The sequence below is a fragment of the Caretta caretta genome, chromosome 5 (genome assembly GCF_965140235.1).
Source record: "Caretta caretta isolate rCarCar2 chromosome 5, rCarCar1.hap1, whole genome shotgun sequence".
Lineage (NCBI taxonomy): Eukaryota > Metazoa > Chordata > Testudines > Cheloniidae > Caretta > Caretta caretta.
The window spans coordinates 81,255,059-81,278,091 of NC_134210.1; the positions used below are offsets into that span (position 1 = coordinate 81,255,059).

General features: G+C 41.7%; 2 protein-coding genes across 2 annotated transcripts; both read left to right on the top strand.

Moving 5' to 3' along the window:
* The first annotated feature begins 309 nt into the window (after positions 1-309).
* On the top strand, positions 310-14,781 carry PHAX (phosphorylated adaptor for RNA export). Its single transcript, XM_048850101.2, has 5 exons — positions 310-470; positions 2,105-2,721; positions 4,739-4,859; positions 8,839-8,922; positions 12,675-14,781. The coding sequence occupies exons 1-5, from the start codon at positions 366-368 to the stop codon at positions 12,942-12,944; spliced, it is 1,197 nt and encodes a 398-aa protein (XP_048706058.2). The 5' UTR covers positions 310-365; the 3' UTR covers positions 12,945-14,781.
* Positions 14,782-15,490: 709 nt separating this feature from the next.
* Positions 15,491-20,702, top strand: SPMIP10 (sperm microtubule inner protein 10). The gene is made up of 3 exons (XM_048850104.2): positions 15,491-15,767; positions 16,737-16,845; positions 19,603-20,702. The coding sequence occupies exons 1-3, from the start codon at positions 15,733-15,735 to the stop codon at positions 19,807-19,809; spliced, it is 351 nt and encodes a 116-aa protein (XP_048706061.1). The 5' UTR covers positions 15,491-15,732; the 3' UTR covers positions 19,810-20,702.
* The last annotated feature ends 2,331 nt before the right edge of the window (positions 20,703-23,033 follow it).

Genomic DNA, 23,033 nt, shown 5'->3' on the forward strand with positions numbered 1-23,033 from the left:
AAGCAGCGGGATGACGTTGCCCATGCAGGGACCTGACGTAGTGGCTGATGTCGTAGAATGTGGTAAGATGACGTCAGGACAACGTGCCTTTAGGGCTTCTTTTCCCCTTGGAACAGTCCCACACAGGCCTTCCATGGGGATTTCCGGCAAAGACTACAGATCCCGGCATGCCCTGCGGCCCGCCCGCCCGCGGAGCGCAAGCCACGTTGGGGCACGTAGGCGCTGCGTCTGCTCCCTGCCTGAGCGAAGTTTCAAGTAGGCGGCGCCATTTGCTTCCCCTTCTCCCCTGCGAGCGGAAGCGCGGGCGGTCCCTGGCCCCTGCCCCGCCCCCTGAGCGCAGTGGTGCGTTCGCGGTCTCGGGGAAGATGGCGCTGGAGGCGCGGCGGATGGAGCAGGATGCGGAGGACGGGGAGATCTCGGACTCGGACTCCGACATGCCGGCCGGCGTCTCGGCCAGGGGCCCCGCGCAGGTGAGGGGAGGCCCCGGGGGCTCGGCCGTCCCCCTGGCAGGGACCCCGCCGGGGCTCCTGACCCAGCCCCGGCTTCCCGCCGCTGCTGCTGCCTGGCGGCCGGGGCGGGCCTCAGGGCGGGAGACACCCGCGCGGTGCTGGGGGAGCCCGAGGGAACGCGCCGCCCCGAGGAAATGCCCCGTGCCCGGCCCCTCCCCTGCCGGGGCGGTGCTGAGATGCTGCCGGGATGGGGCCGGGAGAGGTGGGCTGGGAGCAGCCCCCTTGACAAACCGCTTCTCCCCCCCCCGGGCATATTTCCAGTGCGGTCCTGGTGTGTGGCACAGTGAGCCTGTGTCCCTGGCCGGGAGGGACCTGCTGTTGCTGTCCTTTGGGGGGAGGAGGGTGGGAGGCGAACAGTGGGATTTGTTGTTAGGAATTGCTGGGTGTTTCTCTTCGGAAGAGATATTGTATGAGCCTAGTTAGTGTTTTTCTTATCAGATAGGTACTGTCGTCCCGTGAAATATGAGTAACCCCCACCCGTTTGTCTAATTGCTGCTTTTCCTCTACCCCCGTTTGCCAGCGCACGTGTTGTTGGCTTTTAATGGTTGGCTCTGCAGTATTGTCTCTTATGGTTTCAGAAACAGAACAGCAACCTAAAATGTTTAGAAAGGACATGTCATGACAGCAGTTACTTCTTTCTGAATTTAAGCTATGTCTCTTTTTTGTGTTTAAGCCTTTACCTGCTGAAGAGACTGCACTTAATTAGCTTTCAAACTTGTTTTTAGTAAATACTGATTTTCATGTGTATATTATCAGATCATATGAGAAATATATGGTGGTAGGAGTGCAGAAAAGAACTGAATAGGATAACAGAGTGTACTAAATTGAAGATATAATAAGGATTTTTATTCTCTCTTGGTACAGATATATGTAGTTTTGTCTTGAGATGTGCACCAGGAAAGGAGCATGTAAACTACAGATGCATTTTTAATGCTTAGGGCTATGTTTACCATGTTTTTTCCAAAGTCTTGTGCTATCAAATAGCCCTTTAATTCAAAGCAGTTATGTATTTTATACAGCGGTAAGACAAGCTAAAGAGTCTTTACTTCTGTTGCTTTATGCCAGAAAATAATGCAGGAATGTTACTGAATGAGTGTGTGGGTTAAAGAGAGGAATATATTCATCTAAATATGGAGGGACAAAATATTATTTTAAAGATTATCTTGTTTTTTAGGAGCTCTTGTTTTGATCATTTTTGAAAGAACTGGAATTATCTGTAAAGGATGCTAATTTTACAATGGTGGCAGCAGTATGTCTTGTGATTTGCCTGTGACTAGGAACAAGAACTGGGTTATATTATCTATTCTTTACAGATACCTCGTGTAACCTTGAAGATGTCTCCGTTTACCCATCTGAAATGGAGAATCATCAGTGGGTATTCTGAATGAGACTTGGTGTCAGTAGGGTTCTTTGAAGTTCTCGGATTAAAGTTCTAGTTAAAAGTAAAGTATAGCTAGTCTAGTTTTTAAATTATTCACACATATGAATCAGAATAAATTAGTCTATTATTGAATCTAATTGTAATCAAATAGTCAAGGTAGTATTTTTAAAAGGAAAGCTAATTGAATTAATACAAAATGACTTTGCCATTTCAGAAACCACATGATGGCAACAGTTCCACCAAACCTTTCCAGACCTCCATTTCATCCTGTGCACCAAGCGTTCCTTATCGAACAACCAATGGTGTGGACTCAAGTGATGAGAGCTTCTCTGATTCTGATGATGATGCTTCTATGTGGAAACGGAAACGACAAAAGTGTTTTAACCTCCCTCCTGCTAAACCAGAGCCTTTTCAGTTTGGCCAGAGTCACCAGAAGCAAACTGTCGTAGGGGGTAAGAAGATCAACAATATTTGGGGTGCAGTGCTTCAGGAACAAAATCAAGATGCAGTGGCCACTGAACTTGGAATTTTAGGAATGGAGGGTAATATTGACAAGAGTAGGCAGTCTGAGACTTACAATTATTTATTGGCTAAAAAGCTGATGAAAGAAACTGACCAAGATGTAGAGATATTAGACAAAGAGCTAGATGAATATATGCAGGATGACAAAAAAACAGTGTCAAAGGAGGAAGAAAATGGACAAGGACTTCTCAAACGGAAACGGCCTGTCAAGGACAGACTGGGTGAAAGACTAGAAATGAATTATAAAGGGATGTACGAGATTACTGAAGAAGATTCTGAGGAAAAAGTGGCAGAGGAAATTTCTTATCGGTGAGATCTTATGTTCCTTCGTCCATTAGGTTATGTAAAAGTTACTGAAGGGAAGAATAAGACTGTTCTTGTTGAATGCTTGACTGTTTTAGGTGGCCATGTTAAACTACAAGATAGGGGGTTGAATGGCTTGTTCAGGTTCCCAGAATCCTGAAACCTTAATGCAGTATTATTGGTGGGGCTGGTAGCACCACTTTTTATTAAGGTTGCCCAACTCTTCCCATTATAAGACCCTGTTTTCGGTTGGTTAAAGTTTGTCAACTTCATAAACATTTCAACTTGAATTTTCCACGCAAGGTGTCAACCTGAGGCTGAAATTTTTTTTTTTAAACGTCAGCCAAAAGTGTTCAGCCATTTCTCAGAATGAGGCTAGGGGAAAAAATACATTTTGCTCATGTTGAAAAATTGTGGAAACCTTTTAATTAAATAGCTCTAGTGCCTTCACCCACATATGCTTCAGAGCAGGTACTTTAAATTTGCCATGGGGAGCATCATTTGTTTCAGACATGTGTCTTTTGCCATCCTTGGGAAAACCTGCCCAAATTTGGCTAAGTTACAGCTCTTCAAAAAATTGCAGTTCACAAATGCTCAGTAGAGATTTAATTTTAGTAGCTAAATGCCCTCAAAGATTCTGTCTGCGCTGGGCATGCTCCAGCCCAGGAATGAGCAGGACTTTCCCTGCAATTGCCACTCTGGGCTTCTCTGAGCTGTGCCTATGCCAGGTCCAGCATTTGAGTTGGGAGCCTGTCTCTCCTGTGCTCTTAAAGATTCATCCCTGCTGGTCTCAGGCAGCGTGGAGACACCCGATTTGAATGCAACTGAGCCTGGAGGCGAGCGAGGACTGGCTGGGTAATGAGATTGGGAGCCAGAGATAATGGTATGGGGAGACTGGGACTGAGAACCAGTTGTGGGGAAATGGAGGAGAGATACTTCTGGTGAGGAGCCTTGGTGGGTGGCAGTGTGAGGGCAGTTGGAGGTCAGGGTGGCATGGCAAAAGAGAGAAAAATGAGGCAGCAAAGAGGAGGGAACTCAGACTGGGATGAGAAACCTGATGAGTAAAGACTGGAACTGGCTACTGAAGAAAATGGAACTGTGATGAGGCGCAAGGGATGGGGAAAAGACAGGATTGGGACAGGGACAGGTCAAAAGGGATGGAGTAGAAGGGGTAAAGCATAGGGGACAACCTACTACTGCTCTGATACTCCCTTAGCTCAAGTGGCAGAGGTCTGTGCTGTGGATCTAAAGGTTTTGACACTGCTGATGAGCATTGTGGGTGTCAATATTATGCCCTATATTGAATTTCTGGGTTTTTTCAGTTTGCCTTTTTTAAAACCTAGGCAATTACACAAACTGTTAGAAGAATATTAAATTTGTAAATTCATGCACTCAGAAAATAGTGTCGATGCCAATACCAGGGTTCTTGTGCAACTTTATTTCAGGCCCCATTCTGTGTATGCATCATAATACAGTCTTTAATTGCATGACAACATACTATTTTTCCCTTAGTGAGCACTGTCAATCCTATGCACTGAATGAGGCAGGTGTCCTGTGGGGGCGAAAATAGTATGTGATTATGTAATTATCATACAAAATTATTTGTATTATGCATACAAAATTGCTGAGACAGTCTTAATTCTGGCATTTCCTAACTTTTGAGGGTTTGACTTTGCAAACTTAACAACATTCTTTTAACGTTTTAGTGTGTAATAGTAGATAGTTTGCATAAACTTACCATTGTGGAAAGTAACAAAAACCAAAACTGATATAGACAATAACATTTGTATACAAAAATGTACACTAATTATTGCCATTGCCTGTTCTTACTAAATATCTTCTGTTCCTCTGAATTTTGAAAAATTATAGTACAGTAAAATGAATTCTAGTTAACTAAAGCTTATCTCCTACAAACAGTAGCATTCATAACATTACTCATTTGAGTTGCCCCATTTAAGTCATATGCTTAATTTTACTCATGTAAGAAATCTCATTGACTTGGGAGGGGGATTGCTTTTTTTAGGCTTCGAGAACCAAAGAAAGATTTGATAGCCCGAATAGTGAAAATAATTGGAAATAAGAAAGCTATTGAACTGCTTATGGAAACAGCTGAAGTGGAACAAAATGGTGGACTCTTCATAATGGTAAGAAAAAAGGTTCTTTGCAATCTATCTTCATACTAAATACCATTGCAGTGCTTTCAAAAATTTTCTCAGATTCAAACTCAGTCCTCACCATGGCCTTCTTTCCCATCCCTTTTCCATTTGATCCATGAAAACAGTCAACAAGTAAACATTTAAATAGATCATGCTTACATATAAGTAGACTTGGCCAAATAGCAGTTTTTGTTATAATTTTGACTGTTTATTTTTAGGTGCTTTTTTTTTCTTTCAATGTAAATTTTTGCAGTTGTGGGAAATTATGGGGGTGTTAGACCACGGGGGCGGAGGGGGAGGATGTCAGACAATAATGATTTAGACATTGAGTTAAAAAAATTAGCTTTAGAACAGTTAAAATTGTCATCACATTTCAAATTGTCAATATCACATTTCAAAGTGTACAAAGTAAATATCCTTAAATCAAACTACTAAGTTCTCAAGCAACATTTTTCTTTCTTTGCCCATCTAAATTTCAGTTATCAATGGAAATATTTTTTGTGGGTTTGTGCGTGTAAGATGAAATTGACATTTCCATCATTTACAGATAAAAATCTAATCCTTAAGAGCCAACATATGAAGTGTAATCAGGCTTTAGCGTAAACACTGCATTGAAATAAATGGAGATGAGAGTTCACATCTCTTAGCAATTGTTTCAGGCAGTCAGCAGACTCAGGAAGACAATACTGGGATGTTGTCCTCATAAACACGAGGGCTAGTAACTTTTTATTTTTATAATGAAAGCTTTAGATTACTCCGGGGGGGGGGGGGGAGTTCTGCTAAAAAAAAAATTAAAATTCTGCAAAAATCAGCATATTTTATTTGTCAAAATAACACAATATAATCATATCAGTTTCAATTATTTTGGTAATTTATTGCAAAATACCTATCAGCAAGTATGTCTAACAATAGAGGCCAAAAAAAATGAGGAAATGTGTTTTTGACAGATTCCTTATAAGCATATTAAAACAGAACCTTGAGTAATTCATTTAAACTACAATACAGAAATGTGTTCCCCGCACCCCTCAGTGCAAAGGCTTGGGGGAGTCGAGAGTAATGAAGGAGCTGAGGGAGAGGAAAGGAGTCTGAGAGTGAACCTGGAAGGTTGTTGGGTGTGGGTGAGAGTAGTACAGAACAGTTTCTTTTTGGGGGAGGAGGGCTTGTTAGGGAGTTTGGGAGCATCCCCCATGTAGACCCTGGCTGACATCGAGCCTCTCCTATTCAGCCAGGCACATTTGCCCTTGTCCCCATGTGTCCCTGCACCTCATGTGGCTCTGGAGCCCCACCCCCACTCAGCCTCTGGTTCAATGCTGTCACCCCACTAGCTCCTGAGCCTGCATCCCATTCTGTCCCTTCCAGCTAGCCCTTCTGAACCCCAGTCTGTGATCCCTGCAGCACCCCACTGCCTCCTAACTTGGCTCCACAGGCAGGCTGCTGTGATGAAAGCAGGTGGCTGCTAGACGTTATTGCCACTCTGCTGCTGTTCTGGCACCACAGCAGCCTCTGGTGGGCAAAAGGCAGAACTGCAGCACTTCTTGGGCAGAATGTATTTTCTGCAGGGGAGAATTCTGCACTGGACATGAATTCTTTGTGTGTGCAGTGGTGCAGAATTCCCCCAGGAGTATTAGATTCTATAGTATCTGAGTCTACCACATAGGCCACGAAATACATTAAGCAGGTTGGGAGTTGGATAGCACTATCCTACATAAAAGTTTAATCCGCATACCACTAGATGACAAGTTGACAGGCTCAACATATGGCTTAGGCTTACTCCCAAGTACAAATTTCTGAATGTAGTTTCAGTAATTCTTCCCTGCTTTGCTGCCTAAGTTTTCGTAGTAAAGGGAAGGAAACTTGTACATTTCACTTTACAGTACCATAGCAGCTACAGACTTACAGCTTGTTTGCATGCCTGTGATGAGAGGAGTTACAGATGACTGATTTGTTGGGAACAGACCCTGCTAAGTATAGGCTTTCTTCTTGGCTGTGGGTTATCAAAGTTTGTAAAACAACGGAGCTTTGGGAAGAGCATAATATATTTAATCATATATTTCTGGTAACCACTCTTGATAATGAGACATAACCCATTTGTATCTAAACATTCCAGTTCATGAGCTCGTCTTAAGAAGAAATGCTACCTTAAAGGATTAAAGCATTTGCCAGCTCAATTGAAAAGAAAGAATGTAACTTCTAACGGTACTTACTCCTCATACTCTTCTGACAATAAATTCTTTTGTGCACGTGCCACAGAAGTATTTTTGACAACATCTAAAGAACATCTCGTAGTTGCTGCTAGTTTTTGTGTTAGGGTTGTATGCACAGTCAGAGTGATAAGTGTATATTGTCTCCAGTTATTTTTCTTAAAATGATTAAAGGTAAATGCACTAGAACAAATTTTAGTATTAGTATTGATATTTGGGTTGTTCCTGTTCTTGATTTATTTGAAAAAATTGGCCTCTTTAATGATGTAGTGTTTAGGTGTTTAAACAGTATAAAGGAAAAAGTAAATTTTGTTATTGTTAGCACTATATCAGGTCTCAACGTTCAGCTCCATTCATGCTCTAGTATGACACCATTGCAACATGCCGCTGTTGATGTTACTTCAACCACTGAACTCAACTGGAACGTGGAACTACTGTTCAGGGAGGGAGGTTTCAGAAGTGTTTTTAACATCTATCATACCTCTTGAGACAAAAATGCTAACTTTGCTAAAATTAAGCATTTGAGTTGCTAAGTAAAAGGACACTACAGAACCTGATAAGTGAGATTTTAGAAAGTAATGTGCTGAAGTAACTGCTCACATTCCCATTACAGAAAACCATTGAAAGGATCTGAACATCTACTTTCTTAGACTGTTATGGTCTTTGAAAAATATAAGTAGTTATGACAGAACTTAGAATCCTCTGAGTTAAATGATTATAAAAATAATGATCATATAAATGATCAACTGCCTGCTGCTTCCTCCCCTCCACCTCACAGACTTATATGAGTAGTTTGACTCTTAACGCCCACCCATGAAATATGATTACCACACTATGGACCATCTCTCATTCATTATTGAAAAGTCAACTCCCCACCTGCAATCGGCCGAGGATACCATCCTCCATTACCCACTTGTTAAATTTTCAAACAAGCATCTTCATGCTTTCTCCCATGCTGCCCCTCACTCTTGGGAGAAGCTCCCCATAAAGATCTGCAAAACTAACTCATTATCCACCTTAAAACTCTCCTTTGCACTGAGGCCTACAAAAAATTCGGCAATGGTTAAGTTGCAGGTGTACTGGGACCACTGCCTATCATGCTTCTAAATAGTATTTTGTTGTTTCCTTGTATTCCCCTGTCTGTATGCATCAATTGTCTTGCGTCTTATATTTCGATTGCAAGCTCGTTGGGGAAGGAATTCTTTTTTCTCCCCTGTGTTTGTACAGCACCAAGCATATTGGGGTCTGGTTCATGATTGCAACTGCTAGGTGCTATGGTAATACAAATTAATAATAATCATCATAATACCTGAATAGGTGAATTGATAGCTGGTGTGATCTGATACACCAATTCTTGCCTCTTGACTGGTGCTTAAAGCTTTAAATGAAGTTTTAAAAAAAACCTCATAACTCACCTGTCCAATTATACAGTGTCCAATAGGTCCTTTGGCCGCTTTTGATAGATAAAGCTCAAAAAAGAAACTCTTCAGGGTTGGAACTGTCTTTGTAATATGCTTGTGCAGCACCTAGCACAGTTGGGCCTGGGTCTCTGGATGCTACCTCAGTACAGCACCTAGCACGTACGGTCATAGTACTTAACTGGGGCTCCTAGGCACTACCAAAATAGTATTTTTATTATTTATATTTTGTAAAGAAAAGAGTTGCTCCAATAAAAATTAAGGGAAATTTTAGATTTCTTAAATGACAATTATTTTGAATCTGTTTTACACTTTTCGTTATGAATAATTTATTTTTCCCTTATGCAGAATGGTAGTAGAAGAAGAACGCCAGGAGGAGTTTATTTAAATCTGCTGAAGAATACACCCAGCATTACTGGAGAGCAAATCAAGGTAAACATGTTAGATTTTAAATCATAATGACTAAAGTACATGAAATCCTTTTTTGAAGAACTAATCATTTTTAGAGTGCTTTTTTTAAAGGGAGGAGGGTTAAACTAATATGAAAACATTCATTGTGTATTAAGGGTGCAAAGTCAAGGCCTCAAAAGTTAGTGAATGCCAGTCTCCTTAATTCAGCTGCTTACAGTGTATATGTGTAATGACTATGGGTCTATTTAAATTGCAGAGAAATCGCACACTTTTTGCTGGTTGGTCATGGCATAAATAGCAAGTTTTGCAGATATTTTCATACAGTATATGTACCAAAATACTGTACTGTACTACTGTTACATTTGTAAGTGGCCAGCTCTGAAGGCAGTGCTGTTGCCGCCAGCAGCAGCACAGAAGGGTAGCAATACCATGACCCCCACCTACAACAGCCTTGTAGACCACCCCACCCCTGCAACCCTCATTTGGTTTAGGATCCCCAGTTTGAGAAATGCTGGTCTCCCCCATGAAATCTGTATAGTATAAGGTAAAAGTACACAAAACACCACATGTCATGGGGAGACCAGATTTCATGGTCCATGATGTCTTTTCATGGCCAAGATTTTGATATGGCCCTACTTATAACACAGCCTTTAATTATACAATCACATACTATTTTTTTCCACAGAACTCCAGCCTCACTTAGTGCACAGAATGGACAGTACTCATTTAATGAACAGTGGTTCAGTATTTAGTTTTCTCCTCATTGTTCAGTGCGTGGCCACATGGCTTATTTACTACACATTGTTCGAATCCTACTTTAAGACAATTGTTAATTTCCTTATGGAGTTTTTTTTATGGCCTCATCACTGTAGCATTGAGTGCTTTTCAAATATTATTTTCAAACACCTCCTCAGATTAGGGGGGATATTAGTCCCATTTAACTGATGGAGAGCTGAGGCAGAAAGAATACGGTCAAAAGAATCCACTAATTTTGGGTGTCCAATTTTGAGACACCTAGGACTTGATTTTTTGGAGTTCTTAGCATTGTATAGCTCTTCCTATGTTCAAAACACAGCTCCCAGTGACTTCACTTGCATCTGTGAGTCTTCAGCATACCTGCAAATCAGACCTAGGCTCATTTTCTGTGTTCCTGACTTGAGAGGAACACATAAGTGACCACCTATGAAAGCTTTGGTTTAAGTGATTTGCCCGTTACACAGGAACTCTGTGGTAGAGGCAGGGATGGAATCCAGTTCTGCAGAGCAGCAGTCAACTGCCTTAACCTTGAGACCATCCTTTGTCTTCCTGCAGTTCCCTGCCTCTTTTTCTACACCCCTTCCAACTTCCGCAACAAGTGCAGCAGGGATACTACAGGCAACAGCTTCCTTCACTGCACAACCTTGATTCCTCCTCAGAGCATGCTCCATCCAATGCACTGAATGAGGCAAGGGTATTGTGATAAAAATAGTATATAATTATGTAATCAAAGAGTATATTATGACACATATCTAGAAGAGCCCCAGAAATAGTCACACAAGTGACCTTAGTAGCTATCTTTCAAGTGCGTGACTTTACAAACTTAATTATGTTCTTATGTAATTTTGTGTGCAATTTCCTAGGTTTAAAAAAAAAGCAAACTAAAAAAACCCCCAAATTTATCATGCAGTATATTGACACCAACTCATCAGGAGTGTCAGAACTTTAAAATCCACAGACCTCTGCAATATGACCTAACAAAATAAATGGTAACAGTAGTAGATTGTCATCCTATCTGGACCAGTACTAGAAAAGAACAAAACATATATTTTGGCCATTAGGCTTCACAAATATTTATTGACAGCAGAACAATAAAGGGTTCCATTCCAGATTCTATAGGGAAGTGTTCTCTAGTGGTCACAATCCTTCAACTCCTCCTCCGCCACAAAACCTGACCCCATTTGCTCCTGTCTCCTCCAACCTGTCTTCATGCCAGTCTTGGATCGTATTCCCTCACCCCATCCCACAATCTCTCCCGGGTCTCATCCCAGATCTAATGTCAGTCTTTACGTGTAACTGGTCCCAGTTTACACCCTTCTCCCCCTCCAGTCTTCTCATGCCAGTTCCAGCCTACCACTCTAGCCTCTACAACTGAGCTCTAGGCTCTGCTGGCTCTCACTCTGTCTCATTTTCTATAAAGTTTGATCACCAGTGAAATAATTAATAGTCTTGATGTTTTAAACTGTCCTATTTAGGTTTCTGTGTTAACACCCAATTTGAAATAACTGGAGCAGTTCACTTCTATTTAAAGCTGCTGTTTCACCCTTTCTGCAGATTCATGCAGACAGTCTTGCAGTAGCTAACATTTAGTTCATATTTTCAAGGTTATTTTTCAACCCATATGAATTAGTGACTTTAAAATAAAACACATATATTCTGGCGCACAGTTATATGGCAATTTGAAAACGATGGGCAGCTGTCAAATATTTTTCAAAAAATTTATTTATTCTCTTTCTGTTTTTGTCTTTGTAATCAGAATCTTAAGGAGGGTCACTGAGGTTGCTTAATCAGGGCAAACTGCAAAGAACGGGGCAGATGATCCCCCAAACTGGTGGTTATTCTAATACTTAGATTCACGAAGCCAGCAACAGAACAACTTCTACAACACCTTACTGGTTACACAGAAGCCAGAAATACAGCTCCCTTAAAGCAACCCAGCCTTGGACTCCCACCCAGACAGCCAAGTCAAATATGATGAGGATTACTGAAAATCTTGTTCATTATATAAAAGGTTCTTCCAGTCCCAAAGGATTGGACACATTGCCAACCAGGTCAATGAATATTTCAGATCTTACCCAAAGACATGCTCACAACCAATTCTTATTAACTAAACTAAAATTTATTAAAAAAGAAGAGAGTATTGGTTTAAAAGATCATTATACATGCAGATATGAATAGAGTTCTAAGTGCAGTTTCACAGTAGAGATGGTGAGCTTTAGAGCTGCAAAGAGTCCTTTAAGCATTAGTTCCATAGGTTATAGTCCAATATCAAGGTGACTGACTGGAATTGGAGACCTTAGTCTTGTGACTCAGACTTCCCTGACAAAGCTTAAGCAGAGCTGAGATAACAGGATCAGGGCCCATGAGTTCTTTTCATAGTTCTCTGTCAGCCTCTTGACAGCAGGTATTCTTTGGGTAAAACATTGTGGCTTTAAGTAAAACCTCCTATTTCCTATGTATTTACAGGTAACTAGTTGCATTCATTAGCATAAGGTAATTATCCATTAAGCAAACTTATAGACAGTTTACTACAAACTTCAAAAAGAAATATAGACAATGATATTATTACACCCAAGTTCCATCTAAATGTCCCCTTTTTGATCTCTGAATCAATAGAATATAGTAACAGGAGCGGTTTGGTTACATTGTTAACCTCTAGATTGGTAACCATAGACTACTACAATCACTTTCTTCTTCCAATTCTCTAATAATACAAGTTTACATTTCAAATCTCTAGTCTATTTAACATGGATTTGTTAGCTATTTATAAGGAATAGCCCCGATTACCATTTATATACTTTTCTAATGTGTCTTTCAAGGTTGAATTTGGGTCACTTAGCCTGCCAGTTGCTTAACCCTTTCTGGCTTAGTGGCAGTTATTATTTTAAAGATTAATAAAGGTAGTAATATTCATGACTATGTATGTAGTGTCTTTTCCACTTGGTTTTTTTTCCTTAGCAGTTATAAGGCAAACACTTGCATAATCAGCATATTAAATAAATATTTTCCTCTTCAAGGAAATCTTCTATGTTGAAAACCAGAAGGAGTATGAAAACAAAAAAGCTGCTAAAAAGAGGAGAATACAGGTTCTAGGAAAGAAGATGAAACAAGCTATTAAAGGGCTCAACCTTCAAGAGTATGATGATGCATCTCGAGAAACTTTTGCTAGTGACACAAATGAGGCCCTGGCTTCTTTGGATGATTTACAGGAAGGACATGGTGAAACAAAGCTGGATCCGGAGGATGCCATTGAAATTGATAATGCTCATGATCTGGAGATCTTTTAGTCATTAATGGACTGGATACGTAGGAGAACTAAATCTCTGACCCATTAAATCAGCCTTTTATATTATACTTTTCTGACTACTTATTTTCAGAAATTGCACAAGTAAATATGATTGGAAATACTTGTATTTTGGAGATAACTTGATATAATTAGCTAAATATAAGTGCATGGTAGAGGCGTTACATGTCCTATTTTATCTGTCTGGTCATTGTGTCCTTCAGTTTTAGATAATTCTCTGTCATGCAAAATCTGTTGCCGATGATTTTCACTTAGTTGGCAAATTTGGGAATAAACTCAGGGCTAGTGTTTAAACAATAAACCATATTTAATCTGTCAAAGCTAAAAAGTCATACTCCAGCAGGCGCTGCTTCTAAATCTAATGGGTGGGAAAAAGCATTTTGATAATATAAAATACATATTGATATTAAAAGTCCTATATTTTTAATATGGCAAAGTACTGAGAAATATTTTTTATAGGACTAAAAGTCCTGTAAAACCTTCTCTGGTGGGTTTGCTCAAAAGCAACTAGGTTACTCTGCGGTCTTCACTCACTTAGGTAACAACCTATTTTCTCAAAGTAATCAATGGTGGGTAGTACATTAGGCGTAACTTTATAAAAGGCTCAGGTCCCTCCCATTTCTTATGACGATGAACTGAGCTGGCTACCTTTTTTGTATACAGTTTTGCAATATTTGGGACATAAGTCATTCAAACCATTGTTCTGAATGTCTATTGATCATGACTGATCTTTTTGCTGAATGGGTCAGATGCTAATTTGAGATTTCCTTCAAGGATTTGTCTGCTCCACATTCTGTATGCATGCAGAAACAAAAGTGTTAGGTTAAAATTTTTGCATGATTTTTACCTTTACAATATTCAGAGAATGTGTAGAGAGATTTGAGCACAGGACTGTCAGGAATTTTGAGTTCTAATCCCATCTGTCACCTTGCCTTCTGTTTCATTTTTTTCCCCATCTGTAAAATGGGGATAATACCTACCAAGATCACAAAGGAGTTGTGAGGGGAACTTAGTTAATGTTGGTAAAGCACTTTGAAGATGGTACTTGGTATAAGTGCTGAGCATTCTTTTTGTTTGGAATATAGCAGAAGAACTTGAGTGTGCTAGATTGTTCATGCAGCACTAACATATGACATCTTAATGTTACTTAGAGTTGGGTGTTCTGTGAATGGAACACACATTAGTTTTCAGTCTAAAATGTTTCCAAAACAAAAAGCCTGATCCTGTAACTTTTGCCCATCTAAAACTTCCATTACTTTCAGGAGAATACAAGAGCAATAGAAAAACAATATACAGTAGCATCCATATGCAATTCTGTTTAAAATGGTTAAATTCAACACATTCCAAAATATCTGAAGCTTAGGAAAAAAATCTATAGGAAGAGTATCCATAAATTTGATCATCCTTCAACAGTAGTGACTTGTGGAAGTGTGTTTTGTATCTACTGAAAAGGTATGGCTGTTCTCAATTATTTAATTTTTAAAAGAATGAGAAATTTAGCATCCTCAGGACTTGTCCTCTGTTGCTACACTTTGCTGTTTAGATTTATAGAGCCCCTGTTAGCAAAAAGTGAGTTAAGTGGCTGTATACCATACCCAAAATTATGACCTTTTACCAGCCATAATAGTGAAGTAGGAAAAAGATGAATGGAGTAGTTTAAAATCACTTAGAAACACATTTGCCTGACCTATAGCAAATAACATAAAGACACTGCATTTGTGAGATCTATCTAGGAGAAGAGAGGTGAAGTTTCCCATATTTGGCTCAGTTTACAGCTGTAGAGTGCAAAAAATAAAATAAAGATTACAGCTTTAAATTTTTTTGGTGCTTCTTGTGACTTTCTTAAAAGTTTTTCCAGGTATTAACTGCACAAAGCAATATGATCATCTGTAAAAACATGAGAGAGCAATTTTTTTTACTGCTGAAAAACCAACCTGGGCTAGGTATTAATATGGGGATGAGCTATCTTCCCTACTGTGGCTTTAAGCTGATATTAATTACCTAACAATTTGTGCTCAGGCGGTACTTAATTTGTAATGAAAGAGGTGCAAGGGCTCAAGCAATTTTTTTACTTTCATAAGTGAGGCAGCAAGCTCAGAGGGGGGCTATGACTGGTGCGAGGCTCAGCGCCGGCACAAATGAAGTACTGTGCCCAGGTCACTTCAGAGAACCAGTATCTTTGGCGCGATGGCGATGACGCTGAGCACAAGTTCCCTCACTGCAATGAACCAAAAACGGGGTTAATCACTTTAACCCTTCCCCTGCACATTCTCCCCTGTTTGTATCTCCTTTTAAACCTTAACTCCCAAGGGTCCCTTCCGTTCTGGGAAACGTACTAGTTAAGGGAACACTTAGGCGTCCCATTAGGTACCGGGAATGAATTCAAGGGTGGAGGGTCGACCTTCCCCCAGCGCCGCTGGTGGTGGCGGTGGTCGAGCGCGTTCTCCCTTCCTGGCGTTCCGCGCTCGCCTCCGCCTTTGACAGTCACGTCTGCAGCGCGAAGGCTCCGTGGTGTCTCTGGGCTGGCACGAAAGGCTGCGGAGGCGGGAGGGGTATCATGCCCCTTGCCCTTGAAGCCTCGGGCAATGCCGTCTCCGGAGCAAGGCCAGCCCTGGCTTGGCCGCAGGTGCAGTGCAGAGGCGCTGCTCCGCGAGCCGCAGCCCGGCCGCCTTCTGGAACGTGGGCGGCAGCGTCACAAAGGCGCCCACGCCAGAGCGGCCCCGGCGCTGGAGGGGCCGGGCGGGGGGAGTCGCGGGTGAGCTGCAGCCGCCATGGTCTCCGTCGGGACCAACACGGACCTCAAAGGGTGAGGAGGAGGAAGACGGAGCTGCGGCTGGCGCGCCCAGCAGCTCCCCCACCCCCGTACCCGCACATCCCCCCGGCACTCCCGTGTCTGCTTTGGGACAGAGCCAGCTTGAAGGGGCTAATGGGGGTCCCCCTGCTAATCTCTCAACCATCCCGAAGTGCCGTCAGTCACCCCTCGGCTGTCCCGCCGTTCCCTTCTCTGCTTATTCCCTCCCACGTGTCTGAGGGAGCGGGTCTGCAGAGATTTCAGACTGGCAGCGGCCAGGGCTTTCCCCAGACCGGGTACCTTCCAGCACAGAGGTTGGCCCTGCCTCAGACTGCCTGGTATTGGCAGACACCCCTTGTTCTGTGGCTTGTTTCTAAACTAGATTGTTGCCGTCCTCAGGGCAGGAAGCATCTTTGTCTGGGAAGTGCCAGGCAGGCCCCTTGTATCCCTGGGCTTACAGACGGAAATACCACCATTCTCCTCTGCCTCAGTGGGCACCCTGCACAAAGAGTAGAGCACCAGGACCACGCTCAGCCAGATGCAGACCCCAGGGTCCCACCACAAATGGAGGACTAACTCACAAACTATGCCCCTGCTAGCCCCTAGCTGTGCCAGAGTACAAAGCCAGCTCTGCTCCTATCTGGTGTCTGCGTGGGGGTGAGGAGGGCATGCAGTAATTGGAAGCATAAGAAATCACACTCCTCAATTCATGTGATCAAATTAATTTCTTTACTGTTATGCTAAATACCGGAAGAAAAAACATTTGTTGGTTCAGCATAGTGTCCCAGGAAAACATGAAATTTCAGTTAGATGATAAGCTTGCCTGGCAGTAAGGGAAGAAGCAATATTTTTATTAATTATAATTATATTAAAGACTTCCCCCTCTATGAATTATATGGACTTGGTTGTGTCAGTTAATAACCCAACTAAGTCTTCTGTCCTAACACTGCTGCACTGTCTTTTTAAAAATGTTTTTCCCCACAGGTTTGTTCACTGCCATTTGCCAAAGCTTTCACACAAACATGGGATGATTCCTGTACATTATGTGATGCCCTGGAAAGAAGATATGAAGAACAGGAAATTCACTTTAAAGGTAGTGGGACCAGAAAAATATTTCCTCCTGTTAACCATATAATAGTGGCCTAATTTCCAAAGATGCAGGGCACACACACTTCCCATTGTCTTCACTTCTGAAAATCTGGCCAGGCAACCGTATTTATTATTGTCTCTGCACAATCTTGCCGCTGTTGGTGGAAGTACATTTTACTCTGTAGCTTGTGCCATCAGAAACAAACTTCCTGAGTTCTGAATTTCTTCCTCTTGACTGTACATCTCATATGAAATCTCAGCTGAAACATGTCTTTCCTTCCTTGGCGATACCTCTCAGTCCTTCTTTCTCCCTCTCTCTCCCTCTGTACAGGCATTTAGCAATAGTGATTATTGAAAGAAGCAATACAAAATAGGTAGGCTAAGTAAAGTCTTAACAAATTGAAGATTGACTAAAGCAACTCCTTAGAAGGCAAATTTGAACTGGATTCTGAAATAAATGATGAGCTAGTGGAGCTGTTGGAAGGTGGGAATGTATTGTGCTTCTTTGTACGTGTGAGAAGGTGGGCTGTGGCATTCTAATTTTCTATATGTAATGGATTCTGAAGAGGTGGTTATATGGGATACCTTGTAATAGTGGTGAGAGGAGATAAGGCAGAGATGGTATTGAGGCAGTTGTGTATATGAGTGATATTGTGAACATGCTAATGGATAGGTCTGCATAGATAGATGTAAAAGTAAAAGATTTGCAGGAGCTGATGATGCTAGGATTACTACTAATGGGGACAAATGGAAGGTTTGAGGTGAGAGCCTAGGGGTATGTCTACACTAGAAAGGTAAGTGAGCATATTAAATCAACTTACAGCCACTGCAGTAATTACTATGGTGGTGCATGTCCACACTACCCTCCTTGGGGCGGTGATGCGGGTCCTCACCAGGAACACTTCCACCAACCTAAGAGGAGCAGTATGTGGAGCTGAGAGCCCGGTCTCTCAGCTCTGTTGGCAGCTCTCTGCCAAGAGCCTGGCTACCCCACAGGCTCCTGTCAGGCTGCCCCCGGCTCCCTGTTCCCCTCCAGAAGCAGGGGGAAGTCCTCTGGGCTTCTCACCCTGGTTCCCAGCCAGGAGCAGGGTCCATTCTTGCCCCAGCTCCCAGCCACTCAGTTCTCCAGGAAATGGGGGGCAGCTGGGCTCTAGCTACCTGGCTTTCTTGTCAATTTACGTCTCCTGCCACAGACATTGCGTTGCCCTCACTACACCTGCATAAGCCTTACACCTCTCGTGGAGGTGGAGTTATTATGTCGGTATAGTTGGGCACTTACATCGGCAGGAGGAAGGCTGTAGTGTAGACACAGACATAATTAGGTCGACGTAAGTTACCTTAACTCAACTGAACTGTGTAGTTTAGACCAGCCCTAAGTAGAAGAGGTTAAGATGTGTTCTTGAGGATGTTTCACTTTCCCAAGGAAAGCCATTCTCTCTGACACATTTTGTTAAAGGAAACTGAGAAGCTGTAAGTTTATTTGGTCAAGACAGGCTACGTTATTAAAGGAATGAAAAGAAATATACAACAGAGCATGATCAGCATAAAAGTGGCAAAAAATGAACCAAACTGCATATTTTTGTCTGTAAAGCACCACACGCTGGGGTACATTTTAAACCATTCTCAAATTCAGAAACATTTAGACCCCTAAAATATTGAGTAATATATTCCTTCTTGCCACTATAATGTCACAGAGGGGACACTAGCTATGGCTAAGATAGTTATCTCACTACAGATGTTTATTTTCAGTCACTTATAGCTTTCTCAAAATATTTCCTTTTAGGCTTAGATTTGTCATTCTTTGTTTCAGCCTTATTGTAAATTTAAAAAAAAAAATCTGTTGAGCCTTTCTAGAACTACTAAAACGAGGAAAAATGTTTCCTTCTTTTAAAAACTTTCTTATACTTTTTTTTATATGCTTGGATAATTCAAGCATCATTAGTTGTTTTAAAGCTTCACACGTATGTAAGTCCTTCCTGAGAAAGGCATGCTTTGCTAATCAATTTGCAAAGTTAGAAGTAATTCAAATTCACATATAATGAGTTTGCACCCCCCACCCCCAGCAGTTTGAGTCACTCCCCACCAGCCACACTTCCCCTCTTACCCTCAGCTGTCGGTCCCTGCACCTCCCACATGTTAGCTTCCAGTGGAGAAACAGTAGCAAACAGCTGGGAGCTGCAGGGAGGGGCCACTGCTCTCCCTGCTGCTTCCAGCTGTTTGCTGCTGCCTCTCCCCATGGCTGCAGCTCCCAGCTTGCCAGCTCCAGCTGCCATGCAGGGAGGGGACCCGTCAGCACCATGGGATGGAGGGGACCCGTCAGCACCATGGGATTGAGTGGCGTCAGCAAACCCCTGGCAAAAATCCGGGGGGGTATGTGACCGCACATGCCTCCCCCATGCATCGCCTCTGGCTTCTGCCCAGTGGGGAGGAGGGTCTTGATCCCTCAGCCCCACAGGGCACACCTTCCGGGGCTTGGGGCTTCAACAGGAGTGGAGCTTAAGCCCTAAGCCCTGGCAGGCATGCCCCAGCTCTCAAACTTCTGAAGATTGTCATATGTGGCTCAGAAAGTCAGTAAGTTTGGCCACCCCTGGCCTAGAGTTTTTGGTTGTTTTTGTTTTTTTTGTTTTCCTCTATTTACTGAGCCATCTGTTAATAGGTTGTTATATCAATTAGGTTTTTCAGTTAATAGTATAATTGTTAAAGGAGTTAGTTCAGCAAAAATTAGTTTTTCATAGGCAACCATTGGAATTTCTTTACACAGCATGCAGATGTTGTTGGGATATATACTGGCGCCACAGAAGATAGTCTGTTTCTGGAGCACAGAGAAAGACTTTGCCATGGAGAAGAAAGAAAACACATACGGGAGAAAATTCCTCAGGAAATGCTGATTGCAGATATTCCCATACATTCTCATCTCTCCAGATACCAGAAGTCTGTGATTGCTCATGGATGGAGGATGAAACTCTGACCTTCTTTTTCCCTCAATACACTCATGTTTGAGCTGTGTAGGCTACAAGGTTTAAATCTGCTGCAAGAAAACACAGCGTGATGCATTTTTTTCTTTAAAATAGAATTAACATGTTTTTAAAGCTGATTAGATGTTCTATTTGAAATGAAAAATAATTTCTATCTGCAATTTGACCTGCATATTTTTGATTAGGAAAGAGAGAATCTCAAAAGTTTCAGACTTCCCAGTTTGATTTAGATAAGCATCCAAATATCTCTATGATGCTTATCTGAAGTTTATACAAACCTTTGGACTCTACTCAGCTTTCCACCACTATCTCCAAGAGACTGGTATCAACCCCACTCCTTATCCTCTATTGTTTTCTTGGAGAGAGTCCCACTGGCTGCCTACCAGCCCTCCTACATCTTCTGAGGGTGACTAGCTAGCTTCCCTCTCCTGGCTCTTCAGGAGGAAGCTGGCTGTTCACTTCCCCCTTCCTTTTGTTTAGGTGATAGTTGCATTCCTCCCCCTACCTCAAATGCGTGGGAAGATACTTTCTACTAGGCAGGTAGCAACATCAGGATCTGGAAATTCTCCAACTCATACTGTTGCAGCTCTAGGTCTGAATTGTTCTGAAGTAATCTATAGTAAAAAGAAATTCCCATTATTGGCTGAAAAAGGAATTCCGGGGTTACAAAGCCACTGAGATCATGGGGAAGTAAAGGAGACAAAATCTGGGGAAATACTAAAGGGCCATCAATCAAAATAGATGCTGAAAGGCTAAACAAATATAAATGGAAATAAATAAAATACATAAATGAGAACAGTTGCTTCCAGTCATACAGGAGCTCTCTGTATGGAATCAATTCCACTTGTCAATCAAGAACAGATGCCATTAAAATGATTTAATTGAATTTTGCATTATAATGGCTCTTTATTCACAATTGCTTATTCTAAAAATGCCACAGGTTCAAACTCCAGAGGGTGAGAAATGAAGAAAAACAGAAAATGAAAAACCTTTTAAATTTAAAAGCTGCTAAGTATTTATAGATGTTCTGGGATACAGAACACACTTTCCGCATAACCGGTTTTGTTTATATTTCACATCCGCTGAAAGGAAGACAATTAAGAAATTTTTGGCTTGTCATTTTTATATGCTAATATTTTTTTAAAAAATAAATTGGCACGTAATTTAAAAATATTGCTCTCTTCACAAATGCACTTTCTTTCAAATTCTGATTAAATGTAACACTATAACACTTTCTCCTCTGGGTTGAAGAGGATCCCTCCACCGCTGACTAGATCAAAAGCAGAAAGGAGTTGTCTTCAAAGCCTAAGTACTTATAAATTAAACTATAAAGTCACCATGAGCAAATGAGCAGTAGAGTTTCAAGAACATTTTTATACATAGTTAAAATGTGCTCAGTATTTTGTGTCTAGAAATATTAATCTCAAAATAGTGTTTGTTTTTCACCCTAAGTGGTTCCAAATCTGAAACACTTTCATTTATAATTTTTTTTAGAAAAAATATAACATTACATTTTTATTGCTTATGGCTTTTCCCTTCAGAGCTACTGTAGTTGTAGATAAAATCTACATCTGACATAATTTTCTCTTATATATAAGGAAAGAAAAATATGACCTAAAGCATCACTGCCAAAAACTATGAGTCAGATTGACATCCCTGGGACATCAGCACGCGCCGGGGCTGTAAAAGGCTTGTAACTGTTGGGAGGAGAATGTCCCTGATAATGAGCATTGTGCTGGGCTGCCATAAGTAGCTCTACTCAACTCTCTGCTCCCTTGTGCCCTGGTACAGGGTGTGTGTCAGAGATGGGGACATGTAGTGCTGTGTTAATTTTGATGGAATAAATGGGCACAGAGAGTCAAAGGTGTTAACATAGCCTGTGACTATACAACTCTAAACAATTAAACATTTTGGGAGGTTTTGAATACAGAGACTTTGGCCTGCTTAGTTCCATGGCAACAACCACCATTATATATCTTTATTAATGATATAGAAAAAGAAGAATAAAGAATTTAAAATGTGAAGTATTAAGGAAAGTTTTAATTTTAACAATATTCCTTATTCCCCTTCGCTCTAACTGTAGAGAGTTTCTATATGGGAAACTGCCTGTTTGACAGTATTGTAGATGGTATTATAGATTATAATAACTATCCTTGGGGACAAGAGAATATTAGTTGAGATGATCTGGTGCTGTTGTTGCAATCTGATTCTGCTTCCTTTAAAACAAACCAACAAAATAACCCAAATGCACACAGAAAGGGACAGAAAAGAACAGTGATATTAAATGCAACTCCTGTCTTCGGTGCTGACTTTTACTTGCAACTTCACGGCTAAAGAAATAGACACGGCACCCCATCTTATTAGCCACTCCAAGACCTAGCAAACTTGTACCAGCATTGGGCTGTATATGACATTGCTTTTAGCTGCCTTTTGGGTCACGAGCTCATGGCAGTGTTGCAAAAGAGACAGTCTTGGCCAGCTAAGCCAGACTTTTATTAAACAGAAGGCAAAAATAGAGAGAGAGGAAAGAAAAGAAATAAGATAAGGAAGGAAAATGACGTGGAAGGGATAAGGGTAGTGGGTGAGCGACAGCAGGAACTCAAGTGTCGCATCCCAGGTGGCATTCAGGATTTAGTGGAATCCACTGGAAGTGGTGATGTCATCAGTCCCCTGACTCTGGCCCAGTCTAGTCTGAACATCTTTCAGGATCACAATGATGAAGGCCCAGAGTGTCAGGGTGGATCCCAGGGCCCCAAGAGATGGTGAGAGCGGCTGGAATGGTGAACCTTGCCCTTCAGTCCAGCTGTCTCCAGGGTTCCCCCCTTCCAAGGTCTTTTTTTAAGGACCCCAAAAGGGAGTGATGGGTGCAATAGTCTATCCCCTCGTTATTTGCTCCAATTAGACCTAATTTCCAATGCACCAGTGGTAGGCCATTAATTTCCAGTTCCATTCTCCTCTTGTTTACCTGTCATGATCTCAACACAATCCTTGGGTTTCAATCCTTGGGTAGACTTTTAAATTTGAACTAATTCAGTCTGTCTTTAACTTTTACTGACCTGTATAAAGAATTTTATATAACAGACTGAGCTGGACCTTTGTTACCTTGGACAACTTAGAGTACAGGCCCCTGCACAACAGCAGGGCATAACATTACGGGCATTCTTGATAGCGTGGCGGCCCATAGGCAGTCCGGGATAGGCTGCTGTAACTTAGGGCA